The sequence below is a fragment of the Polistes canadensis genome, unplaced genomic scaffold, assembly GCF_001313835.1.
Source record: "Polistes canadensis isolate GaletaPanama2010 unplaced genomic scaffold, ASM131383v1 scaffold_45, whole genome shotgun sequence".
Classification (NCBI taxonomy): domain Eukaryota; kingdom Metazoa; phylum Arthropoda; class Insecta; order Hymenoptera; family Vespidae; genus Polistes; species Polistes canadensis.
Window position 1 is genome coordinate 31,218 of NW_014569592.1, and position 27,545 is coordinate 58,762.

The 27,545-nt window shown below is 28.8% G+C and overlaps 1 protein-coding gene across 1 annotated transcript in view; it reads left to right on the plus strand.

Moving 5' to 3' along the window:
• Positions 1-6,454: 6,454 nt before the first annotated feature.
• The window catches only part of LOC106785134 (myb-like protein I), a 30,941-nt gene continuing 9,850 nt past the window's right edge, over positions 6,455-27,545 (plus strand). Inside the window, exons 1-2 of the mRNA XM_014745325.1 lie at positions 6,455-6,557; positions 7,856-8,269. Of these exons, the coding sequence (XP_014600811.1) occupies positions 8,213-8,269 (57 nt within the window). The 5' untranslated portion in view covers positions 6,455-6,557; positions 7,856-8,212. The remainder of the gene's footprint in view (positions 6,558-7,855; positions 8,270-27,545) is intronic.

Sequence of the window (27,545 nt, forward strand, 5' to 3'; positions counted from 1 at the left end):
ACATTATATATATAATGTATATATATAATGTATATATATAATGTATATATATATAATGTATATATATAATGTATATACTATATACATTTATATAGTATCGTTTGTCGTAGAATGAGGAAAAAAAAGTTCTCTCTCGAGAGAGAGAGAGAGTAGTTTATAAAAGAATTAGTTTTCGGGCCGATACACGTAAAAAGAGAAAGGGAAAGTCAATCGAGTGAAAGAGAGAAAGAGAGAGAGAGAGAGAGAGTCACTAACCTCGATAGTTTTGCCTTTGTTTATTTCGCAAACACTTCTCTTACGTGGCTGAGAGAGTAGTTATGTACGGCCTTAAACCCGTATCCATTGACGACCTTCGATTTCTTTTCCGAGTCATCATTTCCGGTCAGTTCTCTCTCTCTCTCTCTCTCTCTTCTTTCATTGCAATTCGATTTAATTACGATAACATCGATTAATTTAGTTTTTTAATATTTCTATTTGTATTTTTCTTATTTTTCCTACAAAATTTCTCATCATTTTTCAGAAATGACATACGAGTATTATATTTAATATTATTATTGTCATTTTGAAATTGCAACAAAATTCTCAAATAAATATCTCACATCATTTATAAGATATAATTGTATTGAACAAAATACAATCTTGAAATAAATACGAATGATAAATTCAAGACTCTATAACACGATAGGTCTGAATTTTTGGTAGTAGTCACACCCCTCGTAATCATCCTTAGGGATTCGCAAAGGGGGAAGTATAAAGAAAATGGAGTCAGGAACATGGAGCAAGCTTCGATGATGTATTTCGTTCGAAGGCGTGGTGAAATAAAAATAAAATATGTCACCTTCTACAAAGAAAAAAAAAAATAAAGTAAAGTAAAGTTAAAATAAAGTATTAAAAAAAAGTAAATGAGAGAGAAGAGATGGAGAGTAAAGAAAATGAAAAAAAAAAAAGAAAAAAAAAAGAAAATAAGAAACTAGTCACACAAACGGGGATACTAGACGTCAACCGGCTTCTCTAAGCGTTTCTAACGTTTCGTATCGATCGCCTTTTACGTTAACGATAAAAATGATGATATAAATCACGTGCTATGTAAGAGACAGGAACAAAATAAGGAAACAAAAAAAAAAGAAAACAAAACTACGACACAATGAGACGGTAAATTAAGCGCTCGTTTCGATTATAACGAGCAAAGTTAGAGATCCTTAGAACCGTTCTTTCGAGGAAAGGAATACGTAGAGATAGAGAAAGAGAATGAAAGAATACATACGATAATGACGTTCTATACGAACGTATATAGTTTCTGAATATGTATATGTGTATATGTGTGTATACATGGGTCCAGTGGATTACAAGGAAACGACACGAAGTAGTGACGTTTAAATTAAAACGCGCTCACGACTACGATCTTTCTTAATTCGAGATCAATAGAGGAAATGTGAAAGTTGTCAGGTTGAATTGTAAGGAAGTGAGAGCAATACAGGACGCATACGTTTATGAAGTGCGACATTATATGCGTCGTTAGTTAAAGTATCGTGGGTGGAACGAATGTTATCTTAAAAACGTTTAAATTCGATAATAGAAAAGATATTATGATAATTTAATTTATTGATACTACTCTTGTATAGAACTATAATATTCACATAAGTTTCACAGGGAATTTTGTGGACGGTTATTAAATATTTATATATATATAATATTATTAATAACTTTTAATGATAAGGGTTCATAGGGAACTTGGACATAAAAAAGAAGTAGAACTTAATTTAACTAAGTTGATATTATAAATATTATTAATAATATTATTACATACAGTAATATTATTAATAACCGTCCAAAATTCCCTGTGAAACTTATGTGAATATTATGATAATATTGAAAGTTAAAACGATCTTACTAATTTTATATTATTTTTATTTATTAAATTAATATCGTGATACACACTTTTTTTATTTTTTATGTGTATATATATAATATATACGTTTGGTAATAAAATATTATATTATTTGTAGATAAAATTTGATAGAAAATGTATTATTGTTAATGTGTAATACAAGGATTGGATTGAAAAATTTTGAGTCCTTCTCATCTTTTTCTATTTACATTTCAAATTGTTATAGTTCGATCGTATGAAAAGAAATTTTTGTTCTATGCTAACGATCTGAACTTTTCCACAACCAACATGCGTAAAATTATTTGCAAATTTTTATATACGACGATTAATTAATTATATATCGCAATTAACATTTATATTATTGTAACATTAATTATATTTTAATATTTGATAAGAGGTGTTTACGAGTTTACCATCGAATTAGTATAAAGATCTTAAATTGTAATATTATATTATATCTTTCGTGCACGATCAGCTGTGTTATTCGAATTTGATCTAAGCGCAATCTTGAATGTGAATAATAAAAAAAAAAAAGAAAAAAAGGAAAATAATGCGAAAGAGAAAAATTGCGAAGGAAAAAAAATATACAAGAAATAATTTTCGTCATCATCAGCATCTTTCGTATACACGTTTTTATATATATATATATGTGCGTGTACGTATATATGCTAGTGTAACTTCGCAAGAAAAACGAAAATTTGTTTAAGAATAAATGTTTATGATACGTTAGCGTTTATTCTGTTCCGTAATTCAGTAGATTTAGTTTAGTAAAGATTACTCGTTATCTCCCGACTAAAAATAATTCATTTTTAATTGAATGTATATAAAGTTATTTACGTGTCATACTATCTGACAATTTGTTTACGCGATTTCTATGAATCAAACTAATAAATATATACTTATATTGTATTATCTTATCGGTCACAATTAACTCTCGTTCGGATTTAATCTATAGAAATTTGAACGTCACCAATTTAATGGTATTTATTTCTAAATTGAAATATTTTTTGTCACATATATACACATGTATAATATATATATTAACAAATTTTTCCCTCAAATATTTAAACTCTCATATTTCGTCATAAAAATTCTTCCGTTAGAGTAATTAAAGATAATGAACATTTATTTGGATTTTTATCAAGTTGTTGATGTTAATATTATCTGATAATATGTTTACGAAATAGCGAATAATTTATTAAATATAATCATTATTTTATCAACTATAATCAACTGCTATTAGAATCTCGATTAATGAAGAAAATATATTGTGAACGATAATAAAAAAAAATTTATTTATTATTCATTAGCATCGCGAAAACTATCCTATATACGTTGTATAATACGTTTATAATGTATATTATAAATATATATAATAAAAATTGATATAAGAAAGAAACGAAAATTGTCTCGGAGATGCAGTTAAAACGGTCCCGATTGGCAATCGCTTCTGGCCAATCTCATCCGGTTTACCTGCGTGCATTTACCTGCATCGTTATAATACTCTTTACGGCTGCGTGTCTTTACCTTGGCCTTTAAGATTCCCAGAAGAATCTCAACTTCGATTTATAGATTCGCACAATTCGATTTTCTATATAAAAGGTATGGTTATTATATTTTAAAACAAAATAAATTATCTTTATAATAGGAGAGGGGATTCGGATAATTGTGTATTAGTCGTGTCATCGTATATAATTAATTTCTAAAATTTCAAAACATAGAAACAAGAATTTGAAAACATCCAAAGTTTTCCATAAACTCGTATATAATCATTATTGATATTTTAGTTTTGATTCATGTTTAACGATAAAATTAAAAATCAATCAAACGTTGATGAAACCTATTGAAACCTGTTGGATATAATTATGGGATAGAATAATTAAAAGTTATTTAGCAACGATGGAATTACTTCGAGCAAAAATTTGAAGAATATTGGTAGATGCATCGTGATTCATCAGAATGATAACAAACGTAAAGATTTCAAAATACTAATTTCATATTCAAAATGATAATTATGGTAAATGATATAAAACAATAATGAAAAAACAATTTTCTATCAGTCGAAATTTATGATAAATTTAAACGGAAGAGATGATTAACAGTAAAGTTAACTTTCTATAAATTTTTCATAGGTTTATACAAAAAAAAAATCAATTCATTCTTCGAATATATAATATAATTGGTTCACGTTTATTACGTTTAATAAATTTTGCTTTCTAATTATTATTTTATTATTACGACGCATTAATGAATAATATATATACGTGATAGAGTTTTATTAGTATACAAAAGAGAAAGATGTGTAATTATTACAAATAATTATGGGAAAATGATTGAAAGCACTGTTCCGAGATTAGATAGGGGGAGAACTTTGGGTTATTACATGTAACATACGGGCATATGAGGGTTCTCCATTCCAACGCTTACCAATGGGGGGTGGTGTTTTCAACCCCGAAGAGATTCTCATGAAGCTAAATATATCGACAAATGGGGAATCAGTTCAATTTCATGGTGGCCGTGTTACGCGTGTCGTTTGGATATTATCATCTTGACCCATGCGGGTTCTTTCTTTCTTTCTTTCTTTCTTCTTTTTCTTTTTTTCTTTCTCTCTCTTTTGTGAGAAATCCATCTGATGAGCTAGTCACGAACGATTCATGAATAACTTTCGATAGCCAAAATTAACTCGATGTCTCATCACAATTAATTTGATAACTTTATAAATATAACATTGTTCGTGAATTTACCATGTAAACATAATATAAAAATGTACACCAATGCAAAAATAAATTATTTTCTATTGATATTTATTTTTTCGCATAGTAATTAATTAATATTTTTATACGACCCTATATCTAAACTAAATAATTATAAATGCAAATAAATAAACGTCATTTTTAGATCTATCAAATTAATTTCTTTCAACATACGTACAATCAACAAGAACAAAACACACGCAAACACACACGAGTAAATAAATAATAAATCAAAGATAATGTAAGACCCCTTTGGATTAAACAATAAAAATGACTCGTAGGTGTGATCATAATAACAATAATAACAATAATAATAATAATAATGATTATCGGTTCTCTCATTGATCGTTTAAGAAAGTGTCGATCTTACGTACGATTGGAAAAGTTCAACAGAACATAGACGACGACGAGGTTGTTGGTGTGTGTCTTGTTCTCTGGGCGACTCAACACACAACAACCTCGATTATAGAAAGGAATTAGAAGGGATCGGTGTGTATGAGGCGTCGGGGTCGACGGCTAGAAAAGAAGAGGTCGTCGTATTGTTACGAATCGTCCGATTCAAACGAGTACGATGCTTGTCCACGATACACACCGATGTGTAAGAGGCACAATGATCATAATAATGTCCACCAATTACCACCGCTTTGGATCAGAAGAAGAAAGAGAAAGAGAAAGAGAGAGAGAGAGAGAGAGAGAAGGAAAGAAAAAAAAAAAGGTAGAAGAGAAGAAGGGTCAAAGAGGGAAGAAGAGGGGTGGTGATGGTGTTGGTGGTGGTGGTGGTGGTGAGGAGGGCAAAGGCTGGACTTCATTCACGCTTGGATCTTTTCATTCGAACGGATCGTTCGTGGTGCTCTCTGTTATGCTTGAGAACGATGCACAACCAACCATTGACATTTCTATGCAATACTTTTTTCTTGCTTTAGTTTTTATATTTCTTCGTCGTTTAAAAAAAAAGATGTAACCGTATTGGAGGGAAAGTTAAAACGGATGAGAGAATGATTAATTAGATATGGAAATTAAATTGTAATTGTAACGTTTAAATATAAAGTTGTCTAATGAAAGAGAAAAAAAAAAAGATGAAATGCAATTGGTAAGGTAAGTTAATAGAGATGGAGATGGTCAATGATCCTTTATACGTTTAATGATTGAAAATTTATGATTAATACATATTTATATTTAATAATCAATAATAGATAAACAAAAACCACGTTAATACATTATCATTTTATCTTTCTCTCTGCTGACATATTTTATTTCTTTTCTTTATTATTCATTCATCCAATTGCATATTAGTAATCGTGAAGTTTTCTGCCATAGGGAAAAATCCCCAAGCTCCATTAGAGTATAAGTATATTTCTTTTTGCCAAAAGTTAGGTGTTACGTACCGATTTGACCAATGAAATTAAACTAGAAACAAGTTTGCAAGCCACAGTATAGTATAACAGAGTAATATAGAATAGAATATATAAAACGATTTGAAAACCGAAGGGTTCTTCTATGGGCGCGCGAAGGCAGTTACAGCTCCAGCTCGGCGAGTAAGTTGGTCCGAAAAAGGGGGAAGCTTTTTCCGATTGGTTGTTGGAAAGGATGCTGCGTTGCCGGTTTGCGTCTGGATGCTTCGTAATCCGTAAGACAGGAGAGTGAGAGAGATAGAATGAGAAAGAGGGAACGATAAAATGAGGGGTATAGCGGCACGCCTCACGATTGGTCGGTATCAGCTGTGCTGCGTCCCGGGAAACCCTCCCACCAATCGGGCTTCCGAACGTTCCCCCCTCCCCACCGCCCCACTCTTCTCCTCTCATTGGACGAGTTGCGCGACGCAACGCCAGGAGCGGCGGACGTCCTACTCGGCAGTATACAATCGGGCGTCTAACGAGGAACATCTCCTCGACGAAAGAATATAACAGAATAATTTAGTAAGTGAGGCAAAAGTCTGACCGGCTTGTTGCAATATAATTATTTATTTATTTTTTTTTTCTTCTTCTTCTCTCGTTATATTAATCATTACGCACACTGTATTATTATTAATATTATTATTAATTATTATTATCATCATATCGTTATTATTATTATTGTTATAATAATTAATATTATTATTTTAATACTTTTTTTTGTTTTTAAATAACCAACAAAAAATCGCTGAACAAATTAAAAGAGACATTATCGTCGACTTGTTGTTGTCGTGCACGTTCGTATCCCCTCGTTGATTTATCTTTTTTTTTTTTTTATTATACTGTTAAATTATCGAAATCTATATCGTTTACTTTATCTATTTTATTCTATTCAAGAAGAGAAAAAGGGTATGAGATAAACATTTAAAAAGAAGAAAATAAAAGAGGAACGAGTAAAATAAAGAAAAAAAAAAAGTGTTTTTCTCGCATCGTTAATAGATATAATACCAACTATTATTCGCATATATATATATATATATTTACGTATACGTGCCTGTTGTTTTACATCTAACACAACACAACGACGAAGAAGAGAGAAAGAGAGACACTTTTAGTTAAGCGAAGAAGAAGAATTTTAACTTCGAATTTCTTACGATATAAAATCGAAGGACGTTCGGAAGAGTATAATAGTAGTAGTAGTAGTAATAGTAGTTGGGTCGTAGAGAGAACATTTCGATAATTGTTATTTCGTTTTGAAAACGAAACTTTTAAAGGATACGAAGGATAAACTATTAATTTCTGTGGTGATATACGCGAATCGCGAATATATAGATATATATCAACGAAAATACTTTTCTTTTCTCTTTTTTTTTTTTTTTCTTGTCTTCCTTATTTCCTTCCTTCCTTTATTTTTTTGTTCTCTTCTTTTTTGTTTAAACATTACTTACTTTCTTTCTTTCCCCCTTCTTAAAGGAAAAAAGAAAAAAGAAAAAAAAAACTTCTATTTTCGTTCGCGCGTTATACTTACTACTACACATCGCGATATATAATAACTTGTCTTCTTCTTCTTCTTCCCCCCCCCCTCATCCACCGTGTACTTTTAACGTGTTGTGTTTTCTACGTAAATAATACATTCGACGAGACGAGGACGCTTAACGTTAAATTGTGTGCCAGTTTAATTGATATTATTAACAAAAAAATTAAAAAAAAAAATATATATATATATATAGATATATGTATATATATATGTATATATATTTTTAATTAAAAAAAAAAAAAAAAATTTAATTTTTCTGATCTTCGTTTTTTGTGCTCTTTTGAAGTTTTTCGTTGACTACGAAGAGAGAATTACGACGAGGAAGAGAAAGAACGAGAGTTTCTCTTTGGTCTTTATTTTCTAAATAGCAAAAGACAAAGAGACAAGGAAGAAGAAGAAGAAGAAACAAAGATTAGAGAAACTGAAGAACACTAGTTCTTTTTTTCCTAAAAAGTGCAGAAAAATTGGGGAAGAAGAAAAAGACACATTGAACGGATACGTAGTGTTTTTGTGCATCAATAACAAAAAAAGGAAGAAAAAAAAACAACAACGGAAAGAAAAGAAAGGACAGAGAGGAGAGGAGAGAAGAGGAGAGAAGAGAATATTAAATAAACTTATAGAAGAGAAGAAAATCTGAAGGAACATGTCGACCGCCGTCATGACTACGTCCATGTTCGAATGCAGCGAGTCTCTTTTTAAGGTAATACCAATAATAACACACTTATTATATATACTTATATACACCTAATTTATATTTTTACACGATAGAGATACGTTCCCAAAGAATACGTGTTTTTAAAAATATATATATATATTAATAATAATAATTTTTGTGTTTAATCTCAAATGGGGGATGATTATCATGGTTGAAGGAACACATTTTGTTTCTTATAAATTTGGATTATAAATCGTGTAAAAAAATACAAATCTATATATTTAGTTGTACTTTTATATATATATATATATAAAGTATATATATATATAATATATAAAATACTATATATATATATATATATAAAGTTTTTCTTTATCGTTAGTATTCTTATAATATAAAATGTAACTTTTATTATAATGTTTATTTGTAAAGAATTCGTGTCCTTCGAATAATCCACTAGCATCTTCTTTCTTAAAGAAAGAATGAAAGAAAAATAGAGTGGGAGAGAGTAAGAAAGAAAGAGAAAGAGAGACTCTGTTGGAGAACCGGAAAGGATCAGAAAAGAAAAAGATTTAGAGTGAAGAAAAAGATGGTTGGTTGGGTTGGATAGGTTGGATAGGTTGGATAGATGGATGTGTATAATAGTAAGGTTAGAAAGAGTGAGAGGAAGAAAAAGAGAATAAAAAGGTACGTCGTCGTTTGAGAGAGAAGACTACTACTCTCTTCGAGACGTAAATAAAAGTATACGAGAAACCTATACGGACGACTCTCACCTTAACGAAACACACAACGTGGAACGTTCTCTCTTCAGTTTCTCCTTGGAAGTTTCTCTCGGTGGGTTCTCTTTTGCTCATTCGAGTACCGTTTTTACGATGAGACATTTCGTGATGGCCCACCACTTTTTCTTTTTTTCTTTTTTTTTTTTTTATTCTCTCTTTCTCTTTCTCTAGCGCGTTGTTTTTACGATACACAATATTTTCTTTATATTTATTTATTTATTTAAATAATTTAATATATATATTTTTTTATAATATATATATAGAGTATATACTTTTATTTTTTATCGATTAGGAATTGTTGATAAAGGAGGAGGTGGGAAGGGGGAATTTTAGAATTATACGTACCTTAATATTTATTTTGCTTTTACACGAGATTTTTATTTCGTAAATATTTTCTAATGTTAAATTTATTTATTTATTTATTTATTTATTTATTACGAATTAGAAATTGTGGTTTAGGTATTATTTGAAATTTTATTTTAATATATATCCCATATTATTTCGTTTATATATTATATCGTAAGATTAATGAAAGTTTGTTAAATTAAACGTATCATTTTTATGATACAATTGTTTCTGATAGCTCGCAATTTTTCTTTGTTCGATTTATTTTTGATAATACGTAATTTATCGCATTAAAAAACAACGTGAAATACATGTCAAACATAGAAAGGGGGTTAGGGGAGGTAGGGGGAGTTTGCGCGCGTTTACATATCGATAAATATGACAAGATTATAAGTGGAGGGGTTAGGGGGAGGAGAGGTACATGTCCGATATTTTATTTCAAAACTGAAAGAAGAACCAGTAAATCATTAAACAATGTTTTCTAATTGATGTGAAATTAGTGTTCGTATTTTTACATTGCTTTTATCGATATTTAAAAGAAAGAGGAAAAATCAAATATCGATTTCAATGAATTTTTTCGATTTGAAATTTATTAATAAGATGATCGATAAAAATTATTTTATGAAAGAAGATAACAATTTATCTTTATTTGATTACAATATTAAAGATTATTCGTATAACTCGAGTTAAATATAAAATTTCGAATGTTCTCGTGTATATATCTACGATTAGTAAGATTGTTTTTCGAAATTTCTGAGAAATCGAATTAACAGAAGGTGAAGAGGTTGGTAAGAAGATAGGATAGTGAGAGGGTAAGAGAGGTGTATTTAAAGGAAACAAAATAAAACAAACGTTCTTCTTCGCAACGATCGTTCTCGTTAAAAAAAAAAAAAAAATGACTACCTCGTACTTTCGTGACATTTTATTTATACACATATATTTCTACAAACACTTTCCTATTTTCTTCTTCTTTTTTTTTTTTTTTTTCGTTTAAACCCCGCAGCAATCCACCCCTTCTTCTTTCGTTGTATCCTACCTCAACACTTAACAACAACAACAAAAATAAACTACAAAAAGCTTCTAAAACAATTAATACAAATTTTGTTCGTACTTCTTAAAATCTGTACGTTAAACAAAATTATTATTCCCGATAATAAACCTTTTCGTGATTGTGTAATAATTAAATATAGATTTAACGATTTTCGATGATTATTATGTTATTTTTTTTTTTTTGCTTTTATTTGTTACACATATATATATATAATATATGTTTTTGAATCAAATCGTTCTTGCCTTTCTTGCGTTTCCCAACAACGTGTGTTTACATTTTTTCCATGTGCACTTTTATGTATAAGCTTATACAGCATATATATATATATATATATATATATATATATATACACGTACAACATACACATTATTATATAGAAGGATAGGAACGGGCTTAGAAAGATAGGTATCTTGTTAAAGGAGGGATAGAAAACTTTGTTGGCACTTGTAGAGAGCCAACGGACCATGACTATAGTCTACGCTCGAAGAAGAAGAAGAAATCGACGATCGGTGTGAGACTCAATAAAATAAAGAGAGAGAAAAAAAATACAAGTTAACTCGATACATAAATATGCATACACAACATAGATACACACACAAGTGTGTTACTACTAAATATATATATATATATATATATATACATTTTATTATTATTACACGTTTCTTTACTTTTTTCTTTTTTTTTCCTTATAGCAAAGTTCATAAATAAAATTAAAAAATATTATTATACACTTCTCTTGCGAGTTATCACAAGGTTTCTTTTTTTTTTTTTTAATAGCAAAGTTCATAAAAGATAATATATAAAAATATATATATATATATATATATATAGATTTAGTTTTATTTTCATGAATTTTTTTCGTATGTGTGTGTAGAAAATAATACAAAATAATATGAAATAAAATAACGAAGTAGTAGTAGTATTAGTAGTTATCGAATCGTCTGTAATACGTAACGCAAATTATCCGGATATTCTTTGTGTCGTGTTATACACACACACACACACATTAAAAACCGATTATTTCTTTTCGTACGGTTAGTTCATTCGTTTATTCGTTATATTATTGTTAAGAAGAATAAACGTGGTGCGTTCGTTCGTTGGTTGGTTCGTGCTTTCCGAGAGAGCCAATATTTCCGTGACATAATTTCATGGTCGCAGGAAATCGAGGACATTCGTTTTTCCACGTGAGAACGTACGAAAGTTACCTTCTAGAAGGCTTTTTTTTTTATTTATCTTCTCCTCTCTCTCTCTCTATCTTTTTTTTTTAACTATCATCATCATTGAGTATATAAACGTATATATTACTTTAATAAATTAATTTAATTTCTCGTAATGCGTTAATGTGTTAAAACGTGTATATATGTATGTATGCACACACGTGTGTGTGTGTGTGTATGTAAGCGAGGAAATTTACACGACGGCTTTCCCTTTCTCGCGAGTTGTTCCTCTTGCTATCGTTTCTTTTTCATTCAGCGTAACGCACGAAAGTCCTCAGTTACTGGAACACACTGAAAACACACCACCATATATATCGGGTACACCACCACCACCACCACCAATAATATTATTCCCCTTATTATATTCACATCGAGTGTTCCAACATTATACTATCAGCAGGACGTATCGTTTTCGTTCTCGAAGATTTATCGTTAGTTAGTCGTTAACTCGTTATTATTATTATTATTAATATTATTACTCATACGTCTTTATTTATATCTTTCTTTCTTTCTATTTTTTTTTTCTTGCTCTTTCCTTCTTTCTTTTCTTATTTACTTACTTACTTACTTACTTACCTTCTTAACTCTCATTTCAACAGTTGAAACGACTTCCGGTTTTTAAGTCTCTTTTTTTTTTCTTCCCCCTTTCTGAAAGAGAACATGCTTATCATTTCCCGTCTTTTTTATTATTATTTGCTCTCGTCGAAATCGTTGGTTTTTTTTTTTTTTTAAAGTCTCCAAGTGAAATAATATAAGAGAGAAATTTATTATTGTTATATTGATATGTGTGAAAGATTTTTCATTTTCTCTTACTGTGTTTTAATAATAATTATATTTTAGATTTGGTTGATATTATTTTGTGTATTATTTCTTTTCTATATAATGTGAAGATAAATTAAGAGAGAAGAGAGGGTATTTAATTACTGTGAAATATTAGTCATAAGAACAGAATAATATATAAGATTTTAATTGAGGGAAAAACAGAAGATTTTTATTTAGGGACCAATGTGAAAAAGTGGGTCACGTTTATAAAGATGTATTGTACAAATGAATATAATTATAACAAATTTTATCTTGATTGGGACAACAATAGTATGAATTGTTTAGAAATTACACGCGCGCATACACAAATGAATGTCTTTGTATTAATAATAATAATAATTATTAGTATTAGTACAAATATATCAATTCGAATATTTATAATATAATTTTATACAATTATAATTTAATATAGTAATTATTTATTATTTTTATTTCTCATGAAGAAATAATTACAAATCATCGATAAGTTACTTTCTTTTTTTTTTTTTTTCTTTTTTGACATTATATTTCTTTTCTTCAAAATGCCAAATGCCGCACAACGATCATTATGAGAAACGTTCTTAATGTATAACCTGGCCAATGTTATGTACGCACATCGAGACACTTTCATCGGCAATTTCTCCGGTTTCGAAACTCCATTCGTTCGTTTGTTCGTTCGTTCGTTCATCCGTTTAGGATACTTTCGACTTTCGTGTTGAAAGGTGGTATGCGAACTTGTTTTGTTTTTACATTGTCGAAAAATATTCTCTTTCTCTCGAAGAAAAATAAATCAATATATAAATACAACACTTAATGCGAAAAGTAGTATTTGAATAGATGCCGTTTCCCGCCAACTCGATGAAATGTTGTCACGTGATACCTCGATCAAAGATGGCGGACGACGGGGAAAGCCCGCGAAATAAAAAATTGGTTTTTCTTTCTCTCTCTCGTAATTTTCATTGAAAATGTAGACAATTATCATCGATTGTTATTATCACATTATAATCGTTGATCGCAAAACAACATTTATACGTTTTAAAGATATTCGGAAATTCTACCTACGCGCTTTTATATTCGCATTTTGTTCTTACGTAAATCGCGTGAGATTATTTTCCCGCCGGTATATTTTCGTAGCGAGAGGGAAAATACCTAAGATGATGATGACGTACGCGTGTAGCTTCTATTGAAAGAAAAGAAGAAAGATAAAAAAATCAAAAAGATATAGAAATGAAAAGAGAGAGAGAGAGAGAGTTTGATTTGCTTGCTAATATTATTAGAGATCTGAAATACTTAAGTGAACGAGTAAATAAATAAATAAACAAATGTACAAGACCTCGATAAAACATAAGAGAAAAAAAAACTTAATCAGAAATTTCTAATAATATATAAGGTGTCCAAGAAGTTTCTCTATTAAAAGAACAATATACAGAAATGAATATTAGATTATTAATCGAATTATAATACATAGTTTAGATGTTCATTATTTCAAAGTATAAATTTTTATCGGATTCACGATGAGCCGCCATTTTAAATACTACCTTTCTTCGAAACAACATTTCTCATTTTTCAGTTCGATACACCAGCTTTCGGGGCAGGCAGGTAGGCAGGCCTATAATCGGAGATTAGAAAGCAAAGTTTTGGAAAGGCGATTAACTTATTATATTTTCGAAATTTTCTTTTCTTTTTTTTCTTTTTTTTCTTCTCTCTCTCTCTCTCTCTCTCTCTTCTTATTCGAGAAACGATATTTATTTCTCTGGTCACGTTTGAATAGATATTTCGTACTCTAACCACAATTAAAACGTGCGTGCCTTTCATAGAAGAAGCACGACGAAACGATTCTAAAACTTTCTAACGTCTCGCAATGATACGGATTTTTTTTAGGCTTCGATTGTGACACACCAAGAGTAGTATATATAGTTAACTTCGTATGTATACACACTTACACATATATATATTTATATACACATATGTTGTACATATACAAAAGACGACGTTACCTTCACTTTCCTTCGTTCCATTTTCTCCAACGTTCGAAAGTTCCTAATTGGTTACTGCCTTCGGTTTACTCACGATGCGAACGACAACGAAATTTCAAGTGTACACACACGTTTTATTTTCATGACAAATTATTTTTCTTCGATACGTTTCCGCTTCCTTTCGATTTCGATAAAAGATCAGAAACGTGTTTTTTATTAATTAATTGTTATTTATTTGACATATATATATGTGCTGATATTATAATAATAAATTTTTCAGTATTTTATTTGTTATATATAATCGAATGGAATTTGTTTAATAATATTACTTGATCAATCGTTACAAATATGAATACACATGTATCAAAGAAAAATTCATTTTTATCGTATTAATTTTTCACATTAATTCTGCACTGCACTGCATACAACCAACAACAACAACCTTTTCTCTTTTACTCCTTGTCAAACTTTGTCTTTTACTTTTTAGTAAATATCTTGTTAATGTGATAAATAATGAAATAAGTATACAATATTTGTTATATATAGACAATTTGTAGAATTATTTAAAATAATTATGAATATCTATATTAATGCTTATACACGAATATAAATTTGAATTAAACAAGAGAAACTTTAGATTTGTTTTTTTTTTATTTATTTAATACGAAATTAAATTAATATTATATTCCCTATGAAATAATGAAACAAGCCAAGAAATAAAATGGTTACCGTGAGCACGTTGACTAATTTGTTTGTTCCAATGTTAAATGAAAGAGTATTGGTTGTGACATAGCTTAAAGTAATTTGTAATTGTAATCTAACTATGTATGTACTGATGAATAATGCAATATAAGTATCTGCCAATGTTCTCTTCTCTTCCACGGTGGGTGGTGGTGATGGTGTGCTGATCTTTTCTTTTCCTCTTCTTTTTAGTCGTTGGGTGGTATTTGTTATTTTCTTCTTCTTTTTCTTTTGATTGTACGACTGATCTATTCGTTAAAGTATAAAACTCACGTACGTAAATAGTTAAAAGAAGATATGCATGTATGTGGAATGCTTTTGCACATCATCTGGTAGCTTTTCTGATACACACTTTACATATACACACATAAAACATGCGAATAAAAATTAATATTTATCCATGTAATAAATACTTATACTCTTGCGTTGAAATATAAAAAAAGAATCTCGTATTTTTTCTTCTTTTTTTTTTTTTTTAAAACAGAGTAAACGCTAATCTTATATTTTTCTCCGGCGTTAAAATACGATAAGTATTTTTCCATATATTTACGATTCGAATGACGTCATTATCATATATATATATATAATAGAATATATAACATTGATGATATTACTAAGGACAGTTGTAAATTTACATGGAACCATCATATAGAGTATGCAAATATTTTCTGCCAGTTACATAATTAGAAAAACAAATAATAAAGTTTAATTGTGTAAAAAGTTTGTTTTTTTTTTATCATCGTCGTAATTCCTAGTCATCGTAAAAGCAAAGGTCGATGATTCGTTTAGATATCGCGAATATGGTCAACCACATCTCTCCCTCTCTCTCTCTCTCTTTCTCTAAAAATAAACTTGTATATCAAAAGTCTATAAATTATAAGTGTACAATAGATAAGCAAATAAGTAGAGTTAGAGGAGCATTCCACGTGTCTTTCGATTATGATTAAACAAAAAATTGATTAACCAATCTCTAAGGTGTGTGTGTGTGTATGTGTGTGTAAGGAAAACTTACTGAACAACCTATCTCCTTCTTTCTTTTCTATTTTTTTTTTTTTCTAAATTCTTTTTTAATTACTGGAAGAACCAAATACCATCAAACGAAACAAAAAAACGTTTAATCCTTTTCTCTTTCTCTTTCTATATCATTTCCAAAAGATTTTCGAAATCTAAACCGAAAATAATAGAGATGATAAAACTATATAAATTATATAAATTATACTTTTTTAAATAATATTCCTTTCATTTTTTTCTTTTTTTTTTCTTTTTTAATTAGAGTTTTGAAATAAAAATTAAACGAAACGAAATAAATTATATCCTTCTTTTTATGTTACCGTAAAAGATCGAAATTGGAGAATACCAAGATTCACATGTGAACCGCTTGGTATTATATATGTCAGAAATATTTAATGTATACAAAATAAATCTAAAATATTCGTTCTTCCACCGAAGCATTTGGTTGGTATGCGTTGACATTTCATCATGTGAATCTTGACATTCTCCAATTTCGGTCTATCACAGTAAAACACACACACATATATATATATATATACAAACATACATATATTTATACCATGTATCGGTCATCGTATTTGTGTTGGTTGCACGTGCAAAATCAGCCAGGTTTTCTGGATTTTTCTGAAAGCGGAAACCTCGCCCCAAGCGAGAGCAACGTGTTCAGCAACCCAGGCAGGAGCAGCACAAGCAAAAGCAGCAACACAACAAAAAACGGACTCTCTCGGTGAACGCAAGCCACAAGATAGGACGAAGAAGGGGAAGGGAAGGTGAAGGGGAGGCGTGTATAGGAGGAACCTGTTGGCTTCAGGTTTACGAGCAAAAGAGAGAGATAGCAAAGGAAAGATATAGCAATAGGGGGTGGGGGTGGGGGGGGGGAGAGGTCCATGAGGAAAAGAGTAAAAGAATGAGTGTGTGTGTGAGAGAGAGAAAGAGAGAGAGATAAAAGACCTACTCTCTTTGTGCGCAAGAGTTCTGCTGAACGGACGCGTTAAACCGCCTGTAAACATGACCGTATCTAACATTTCATGGTACCCTACGCTTCTTTTCGATCTTTTCCAATTTTTTTCCCTTCTTTTTTTAAATAATTTATTGTTAATATTTTTTTCGCGTACGTATGTGCTTTTTTTCTTTTTCTTTCAAGTATTTTTTTTTTTACAGTAGATAATTGAAGATAAAGATAAAGAAAAAAAAAAAGAATATTATTCCATTACCGTATCGAGATTGCGAAATATAAATCTATCCAAGTGCACGTTAACCTTGTTTGTTTCTCTCTTATCTTTTGGTTAGATTGAAAAAGTCAAGATGTGTTATTTAGAGAAACCTTTTCGATAAATATCACATCTCTTACGCCGTTATTATTATGAACATTCTCTCTTAGATTCTTACATACACGCGCGTGCGCGCAACGGGCCACGCGTTACCTGTGTGATTAAAAATAAAAATAAAAAAAATAAAAAGTAATCTCATGTAAGAGCGTGTCATAGTAGAGAAATGATGGTTGTGTTATTTTATTATCATCTGATCAAAGTACAAAAATATTGTTTTATACCTGTCTAGAGAAATGATTATTAAGAGAGATGTTATTACTTGTGCATTCTATCGAGAACTATACTCGTGCAATAAAAAGAGAGAAAAATAGTTAACCACAATTACTAGATACGAATAAGTTCTTTTCATATTTTTTTTTTGTTTTTATTTTTTTTCTTTTTCTTCTAATATGAATTTTTTGAATCAACGGAATACCGTAGCTGTGTTGCACAGTAATCTTCGTTATTACGAGAAGTGTAGACTCGATAAAAAGTACTTATCGCTTTTTTTTTTTCTTTTTCTTTTTAATTCAGTTTGTTTGCGCCATTGATCTTTGATATATAATACTCGAGTTCTTCGATATATTACTTGTGTTTCGCGTATTAAATTATATTTTCTTTCTGTCAGGATATAAAGTATTTGTTGCACGAGATGTTTTTATCGTACAACGTTTTCAAAGTATATATAATATATATGTGTGTGTGCATGTCGCGTGTATTATATATATATGATGCATATAAGAAAATAATGTTTTTATCTTTCTTACTAATTCTTTTTCTCTTTTCGTTTTATCTCAACAGCATTTTACTTTAATGTCTGTCGTTGTTTTATTTTTTCCTCCTCCTATAAAATATTAAAAGCTATTCACGTATTATTAATGCCATTGACACGGATAACATTTTCCTTTAACATCATCTATCTAATTTATTTTTTTATTTTTTTTTATTTTTAAATTATAAGAAACTTACCTCCTAAAGTGAATTGGAAAGTATTGAACTATAAATTTAAAGCATTTCTTTTTTTTTCGATCTAACTAACTGTGTTGCTCTTTTGTTGTTCCTTTTATTTGGATTCAAAACTTTTCAACTCTATCTCTCGTATAAAAGAATAATCGTACTTCTTACAGATTTATGCACCACGCATCTATAATTAAAAGAAAATAAATATTACTATTTAAGAAATACAAAATAAACGTTGTATAATTTCAATCTGTAATAATTAGTAATTTGATTCGTTCATTTTCTTTTTCATAATGATATCACATATGTTCTTTGTTAAATAAATAGTAGAAAATATTTAGGTCGATACCACCTAAATCATACCGCCCTTCCATTAATTCTCTAACCTATATACTACACAACACACATACATACACAAACATACATATATATATTTATCCCCATAAAGGATATAAGAGGCGAAAGAGAAACTCGAAAGTCAATTAAAAATGGCGCCCCAAAAAATTGGTTTTACTCTAGAGCATGCTTGGTGTCACACACACATATATACATATACATACATGTTTACGTTAAATACTACCTTATTTTACATGCTTACAAAGTGCAGAAAGCGAGAGTGTCAGATCAAAGAGAATATACTTGTAGTTCTTTCCCTTCTTCTCCTCACCCCTTACCTTACCTTACCTTACCTTTCCTTTCCTTCCTTATCTTTCCTTCCTTCTCTCCACTCATTCTCTTAAACTCTCCCTTACCTCCTACTTACCCCTCTTCATCTACTTCTTATATACTCTCTCAGAACTCGGCTCTCGATTTCACTTTCACGCTTGATTTACTCAAAGACACGCGCCTTCGAAAACGTGTCTCTTGTACTACTTTAGATTTTTTTATCTTTATCTTTTTCTTCTTTTTATCTCGTTCATTAAAATATTATATATATGTGTTGTGCATTTTTAAAAGAAAAAATAAAATAAAATATTGTTTTGAACATTATCGTGGTAATGATCACAACATTACTACAAACTACGAAAGAAATAAAAATGGGTTCTTGTAAAAGTAATTTGTTGTTTGAATTGAAAATTAAATGAATGTATGTGTGTGTGAGAGAGATTTGTAGAAATAATTTTTATTTATTTTATTTCTTTTTTTTTTTGGTTTTTTCTTTCTTTTCGATTATCGTTACAATTACTTTTTAGTAGTTATTGATAAATTATCATTTATTTCAATTAATAGTGAACTTATTTATATTTACTTACGTCATACTTGTTGCAACGAAAATTGCAATGAGAGAGTATGCTTTTCGCGACACGCTTCATTGAAAAGTATTAGATTCGATTGGTTGATCTTACGGTGCAATTTATTTAGATCTAAACGCAACCAAAAAAATATATCGAATCTTTAATAATATTTATAGCATTCTTTCTCTTATGTATATTGTTTTTTTCTTCTTAAATATAAAATATTTGTACTGTCACTTTTATCGAATTACACAAAGATAACACCGAACACACTTTCTTTCACAACAAAATATTATTTTCTATCATATCTATATATATATATATATAAGATAATTAATAATTTCGGATTAAAAACAAAAAAAAAATGAAAGAAAAATATTTATTATTTATATAAAAAATCGCGTTACATGTGTGTGTGTGACCCATTGACCAATTTGACATTTACATTACTCGATTACTAATCTATACTTATGTACGTGTTTTCGTATCTGTATAATTATAACTTATTTATGTACATTACAAAAATATATTCGTAAAAGTTTGCTGGAATGGAAAATAAATTAATTCGCTATTTAGAAAAGGAAAAAAACAAAACAAAACAACATTGAAAAAAAATAAGAATAAAATAAAAATAAAAATAGAAATGCGTCTAGCGTGTTTTATATTACATAAGACGTTTTAAATTTAACTTTCTAAGTCCTCCGTCATTTTCATTCATGCAAAACGGTCTTTGAACTTCACCTTTGTGTGTACATAAACATAGTTCAATTTCGTTTTTTATACTTTTTTTTTTCTTCACATTCGTCTTCACACGTCTCCCTCAGTTGTGTGTGTGTGTGTGACCTTTTCAACGACGAGGAAAAAAAAAAGAAATGGCTCTTATGTTAAATGGAAAATAAATTCTTATTTTTTACGATAATAATTCGAGATTACTTGACTTTTCGATGCGATTGCAAGATCGAAGGTCACGCATATACTACATTTCCCTTCTTATTTTACATCTTGTATTTCCTCCTTTTATTTATTTCTTATCTCTTAAAAATATTAATCAAAGTATTTAGGATAAATCCAGAATAATATATATTTATTATTTAATTTTTTTTTTTTTATGCATAGATTAATATTAAAATTATCATAATTTGAAATATAATGTAAATATGTCACTATGGCACAAAGTTAAGTACTTTTTTTTAAATATTATAAATACTGAATTATTAAATACTTACATAAATTAAATTGTAAATAATATTCCAATAAAATGATTTAAAAAATGTCATTTTTATTATCCAAAAACAAATAAAGAAAGAAACATCATCGTTTAACTATCATCATACTCGTTAAGAAGAAGAAAAAAAAAAATAATAATAATAATCTAGATTCGTCATAGAGTACATTAAAAGGAAATATGTACTTATCAATTATTTCGAAATAAAAAGTTAATAACATATGTACTTTTAAATACATCATGACTCGTATCGCGTTAGTTAATAAAAAACATACACACACACACACACACATACAAAGCATACAGAGCTGCTGCTGTTGTTTGCATTTATTAGTAATCTTTTTTTTTGTTCTCGTATAATATCATCGTGTGGTACGCGGTGTTATTAAAATGAGAAAAAGATTAGGTGAATTTAAAAACGCGTAAGCGATAACGATGTGTGAAAAATATTGTAAGATTGAAAAGAGAGAGACTTGAATGAGTGGATAAATAATTGTTCCGGTGGTTGGGGTGAGGTTTTTTTGTGAGGGGTGGAATGGTAGTGTAGAGGTAATAAAAATAATTTGATGATTGTTGATGACTCAACAGGAATATTCATATCTCATTGAACTTGGCCTTTTGACCAGCTTATATATATATATACATGCATAAAATGTATCTAACAGGTACCCATGATTCATAATTCTTTTATACTTACATACGTTAACTATACAAGGCAGCCAGCACCCATATCTTATCATATAAAATAAAGATATATGTATAGTTAATTAATGTACCTTTATAAAAGCATATTAATGAACTTTATTTTTCATGTAGATGTAGTTGTTATGTTGTCAAATAATTATTATCACTCTATGGTTTTTCCATTGAAAATGGTTTAACTCTTAGAAATGATATTGCGTCAGAGTAAAACCAAAGAAGAAGAAAAAACAACATTTTTCTTCGAATGCAATTTGTCTCGCGACTGGTTGCGAATATTTTAACACGTGATCTATATTGCTAAGTGATACAATTTGAAATTTGTATGAATTTTTTTTTTTTTAAGTATTGTGGTATGGGGGAGGAAACATTGTAAGTTTTTTTTATAACGTTCTACTTATATGGAAACTTTTCGAAACCTGTTCAATCCTACCTCACGTATATTTTCTATCTTATTTATGTTATTTTGTTGGAAAACAATATTTTTCATATAACAATTTGCCTGATTTTAACAGAGAAAAATTATCATGAATATTTAATTTTTTTTTTATAAAAAGAAATTATATTTTTTAATATGTATTAAATATTATATATTATTTATTCTATATATATAAGTTTATTTATAAATATCATTTTTTATTAATATTATTTTTTATATCTAAAAATATATAAATATTGCAAAAGGGTTTTTTAACGAACGTTCGATACAAAAATTTATCAGAACAAAAATTCTAAGGAATAAAATAATAATAAAAGAATCAGGGTTTTAGCACACACACTACTATAATAATTTGCTTACACCTTAGTCATGTTTCCTTTTCCTTTGTCGTATCAAGGACAAGTTTCGAAAAGAGGAAAATAATAAAAAGTAAGGAAGGTCGATTCTATTCTTTCAATGATATCGATACCGACTGAACGTGTATGGTGGTGGTGATGGTATTTATTCAAGGACATGTCAACACCTTTTAAATGCCATTTCTAAACATCCAATCTCTGACTATTCGACATTAAATAGAATCAAAATTATATATTAAATTTAAATTATATTCCATCGTACGTGTTGCTATTTAACATTTTGTTTACGAATAAATTTATAGAATAAGGGGGATTACCATAACAAATATATATTTTTAATATTTTAAATTAATCATTTTTTATTATATTAGCAAAAAAAAATATATTTAGAAGCAGGAAAGGAAAGAGTAAATTTAAATATATTTTTTTTTTCCTAAAAATCAACATTAATTTGACAGACAAAAATATTGTTTCAAAGTTTTACGAAACTCTAAACTTTAAACACATTAATCTTAATCTCTAGTATGTGTATTTTGTTATATTCGAAAAGAATATTATTTAAAATTCATTTTTTTTAATTCCCTTTTATTTTTCTCAAACAATCAATTGATCAATATTTCTTCTTATCCTATTTATTATACAATTGTTAAATTAACCATTTAAACGAATTATGCACACAATATTATTACGTGTTGCATGCGTGTGCATATATAAAAGAAAGAAAAAAAATTAATATCTTTCGAGGAAGTAAATAAAAAAAAAAAAAAAAAAGAATAAGAAAAAGAAATATAAAAAGAAAAAGTGTAAGGTATTCTCGCGCCCTTTTATATTCCCCCCCTCCCCCTCCCCCCATCGTACTTCCTACGAAGTTTTTAAAGAAGAAAGACGTTGTTCCAACGACGTTGGTTTTTTTTCTTATTCTTTTTTTTTTTTTTTTCTTTTTTAAGTATTCTACGAGAAAGGAAATCTGTGGAGAAGAACGAAAGGGGTAAACGTCGGAAGAGGGAAAAGAGTGTTTGACAGAAAGACTGTTGGTTAACGAAGGGAGACAAAAAATACTGCTATAGGGCATAAGAAAGAGAGACAAAGAAGAAACACGCATAAAAGATTACCTATGCATATATATATGTGTGTTTATGTGTATGTGTGTGTGTGGACTAGGTGTATTATGTGTGTGTGTGAAAACGACTGACTGGCTTTTACCCATACATGGGTGGGTGCACGTATGCATGCATGCATGCACTAACACTCGTTCATTCACTCGACTCACACATATACAAAATCACGCATCCCACATAAACCATCAGATTTTTTTTTTCTTATTCATAGAAAAATTTGATTTGTCACGTTTGTGTTGTGTTGATGAGGAGAGGAGATATTTTTGAATTTATTAAACGTTTAACTTTCTAAATGAAATTCTCTTCCTCTCTATCTTCTCATATTTCATTAATTAAATAAATTTTAAAGTTATTTTTAGGATATTATATTTCTTCATGGTCAAATACTTTTCATACAGGTTTTTAAATCCGTCCAAAATTGTTTTTTGTTTGCATTCAAATTTTGGTTATCCTTTTTTTTTTTAATAAATAATTTTGTATTTTATTTTTTTGTCTTTTTGTTATGTATGCGTGAGTGTATTATGGCTGTGTCATAGGCACAGAAAGAAAATTTGTAATAACGTATGCATGAACGTGACAATGTGTTTATTTATAGAGTATATATATATATATATATATATACATATATGTACACTGTGGCCTTGACAATTATAACGAATAAGTTTTTTTTTTCTTCCTCACAAGGAAGTATTCTTCGAAGGATTAATCTTCATCATACATTTAGATAGTTTTTTTTTTCTTAACCTTCGGTTTATATCCTCTTACGTTAAAACATTTTTTTTCTTGCAAGTTTATTACAGTTTCGCAAAATAATGTTCGATCAGTGTAGAGTAAGTATACCTTTAAAATTCCACGAATCGTTTAAAACGTATTACAAGCACACAAATCGAAATTAAATCCATTATTTAAATATTTACATATGTTGTAATAAGTCGTCTACTTGCAACATATGCAATTAATTATTTTTTATCAGTTGTCTTTATTCAAATTTTATGACACTTTAAAATTGTTTTCGAAGAAATATTTATTTATTTAAAAAAACCAACTTCCTGGTTTATGTATCTCTACGGTGTACAGTATCGGACAAAACTATTAACACACAATTCAAATTTTTTTAGTTTTTTTTTTTAAACCACTATCTATTACAAAATTATTTTTTTTTTGTTAATTTTTTGTAGGGGGAGGATAAAATTACACATTATTAAATCATTTCTTTTCTAATAATTTTTATAGTAATATTAAATGAAAAAATTATTATAAAAAGAGAGAGAGAGAAAAAAACAATCAAATTAATAATATTCATACTAATCTTAAATATGTGGTTTGTTACTTGAAATTATTCAATAATTATCTGATCATATATATATATTTTTTAATGATCTTTTTTTCGTCTCATTGCTTTTTTAAACTCGTTTGTTAGAAAGATTTGTGGATGATGGGTCCAAGTAAGAATTACAAAAGGAAACATATGTCGAACGGGTAGATAAAAGAAAGAACCAAAGAAAAAACCGGATTTCAAGGGAGACCAGAATTGAACAGAATTGAACAGAACAGAACAGAACAGTAAAGAAACCACTTTCCGTGATCTTTGAAACACAGGCAGTAATTTGAACGATTGACCTATGGGGGAAAAGGGCGTGTTAGGGGGGAGGGATGAATCTCTGTCAATCCGGTTGCTCAACCGTGGGACCCATAACAGAATATTTGCTTCTTTTATACATATGTATATATAACCCCATATAGAAACTCTAATTTTAAATTTAATTACTATTTATACTAGATGAAATATTCATACGTATTTAAATCATTCGCATTATTAATTAGAGATTTATAATATTTTAATACGAATAATAAAAAAAAAAAAAGAATAGAAATGATTTAATAATCTATAGTAATTTATTTATTTAAAAAAAAACCACATGTGTGAACGTGTTGTGTGTTGTGTGTGTGCGTGTGTGTGTGTAAATATGAGGTCAGCAAAATTTAAAATCAAATTAAAAAACATTTCTAGAAATACACAATAATCGATAATTAATTCAAAATCAATTTGGCAATATTACAAATATAATATGTTCCTACAAATTTAGGATTAACGAAAGAGTATGATAATATAGAATCTTCTATATTCAGAAATCGGGAAAATATTTGTTCAGGTCAGAAAGAAGTAGCAGTTTGCCAAATAGAAGGGGGAGGGGAACAAGTTTAATTTAGATATAGTAATATTTATCGAGAGATTAAATTATTATATTATAAAAAAAATAATATGTTATTTTTATACTTTTCCGATTGTTTTTAGTTTCTTTTCTTTTTGTTGTTCACACGACAGAATAATCTAGAAGCGAATGCAGTCAACGTGTATTCCACAAAGAAAAATATGTTGTAAATGTATGGTGCATGTATCTTATATATATACACTTATGTATGTATGTTAAAGTGAATGTATGTACCTTCTTGCGAAGGTGAGTCAGAGGGGTGATACGCTCGTCTGCACCGGAAAGCGAAACGTTCCTTCGTTTGCTCCGCTTGAGATTCTTTTGTTCCTTCTTGTTCCTTCTTCGATGAACGAAAAAAAAACAGTAAGAAAGAGAGAGAGAGAGTAACGAACAGAAAAGAAAAGAAAAGAAAAGAAAAGAAATAAGGGTGGAAAAAGAAAGTCTAATTATAATAATGCAGTTTGAATTATTTGCAATTAATAAATTGATCAGAAAAAACATCGATCAATTTCAAGAAATTCTTTTGTTACTTATCTTTTTCTTTTCTTGTTTTTTTAAGTATAGTATGATACAAAATATCCCACTAATATAATAATAATTCGCAAACTTTTTACGAATTTTAATTAACGGTGCTATTAACAAATCCAGATTTTTCTAAACTCGCAACACCCACCCACCCCCCACTTTTTCTTGTGATATACATATACTATATTATACTATTAAGGCACAGTATAATGTATTTACAGATTTTTGTTTATCTTTTTTTATAAATTAGATCAAATAATAATTATTGTTCTGATTATTAACGAATGTATACAAGAAATAATTACAAATTTAATTATTCTATGATATATTATATATAATATTACAGTAATATAGTATATAAAAAAATATAACAAAGTAAACATATGTTACTATACCCCATATCATAGCAAAGTATGATTTTTATACAAAAATCATAAACGGCTTAAACATTATTAATATAACAAAACTAATTAGCCTATCTATAATTGATTACAATCATATAATTAAAATAAATCAATAACAATAATACAAAAAATAAAATATAATGATCTTCTACTAAGTTTTTCTATACACATCCATAATTAAATTCGTTTATGGTTCCGAGAGTCAAACTCCTCCTCCATTGTACTAACAAGACCCATTTTTATATTATGCATTATTAAAGACTTTATCAAGGTCCTCTGTATAAATTGTTATACAAAGTCACCTTTTGTATACTTAAAAAAAAAACACTTAAATTACTTTCCGGTAGTATCGTGTCAGAAATTGTCCTCTAACAAATAAACGCATAAGATTGTCATAACTATAGTTTATTATAAAAGCTTGCACTTTCGCAATATTGCACTCTGTAATGATCTCTTAATCATCAATTTTTTCCTTTTTTCGTGTGTCATCTGTCAAAAATAATCTTTTAATATCATTAGAACTTCATTAGCGTGAAATTTTCTTAAAGAATTGGTTATAAAAACCACTTCCCTTTGCTTATTTGGTTTTTTACACCGCAACTCTACATCATAATCATTATTATCATTATCATCATAATCGAAGTTGTAGTCATCGTTTTTCTTCGTATTTTTTTTTTTCTTTTTCATTCATGTTTTTCTGTTAATTTCTTTTATTTTTTTTCGTACAGGAAAATTCCGATCACTTGAACGAACCTCGTAAGGGAAAATACGAGTTCGGGTTTGGGCTTCGGTTAACATTGCGTGTCGCAATTCCTACATACGATTTATTATATATGGCGTGACTTGTATATACATATATACACGATTACTCTTATATATGTTGCTTATAAGAAGGGATATGGGAGAAGGGGGAAGT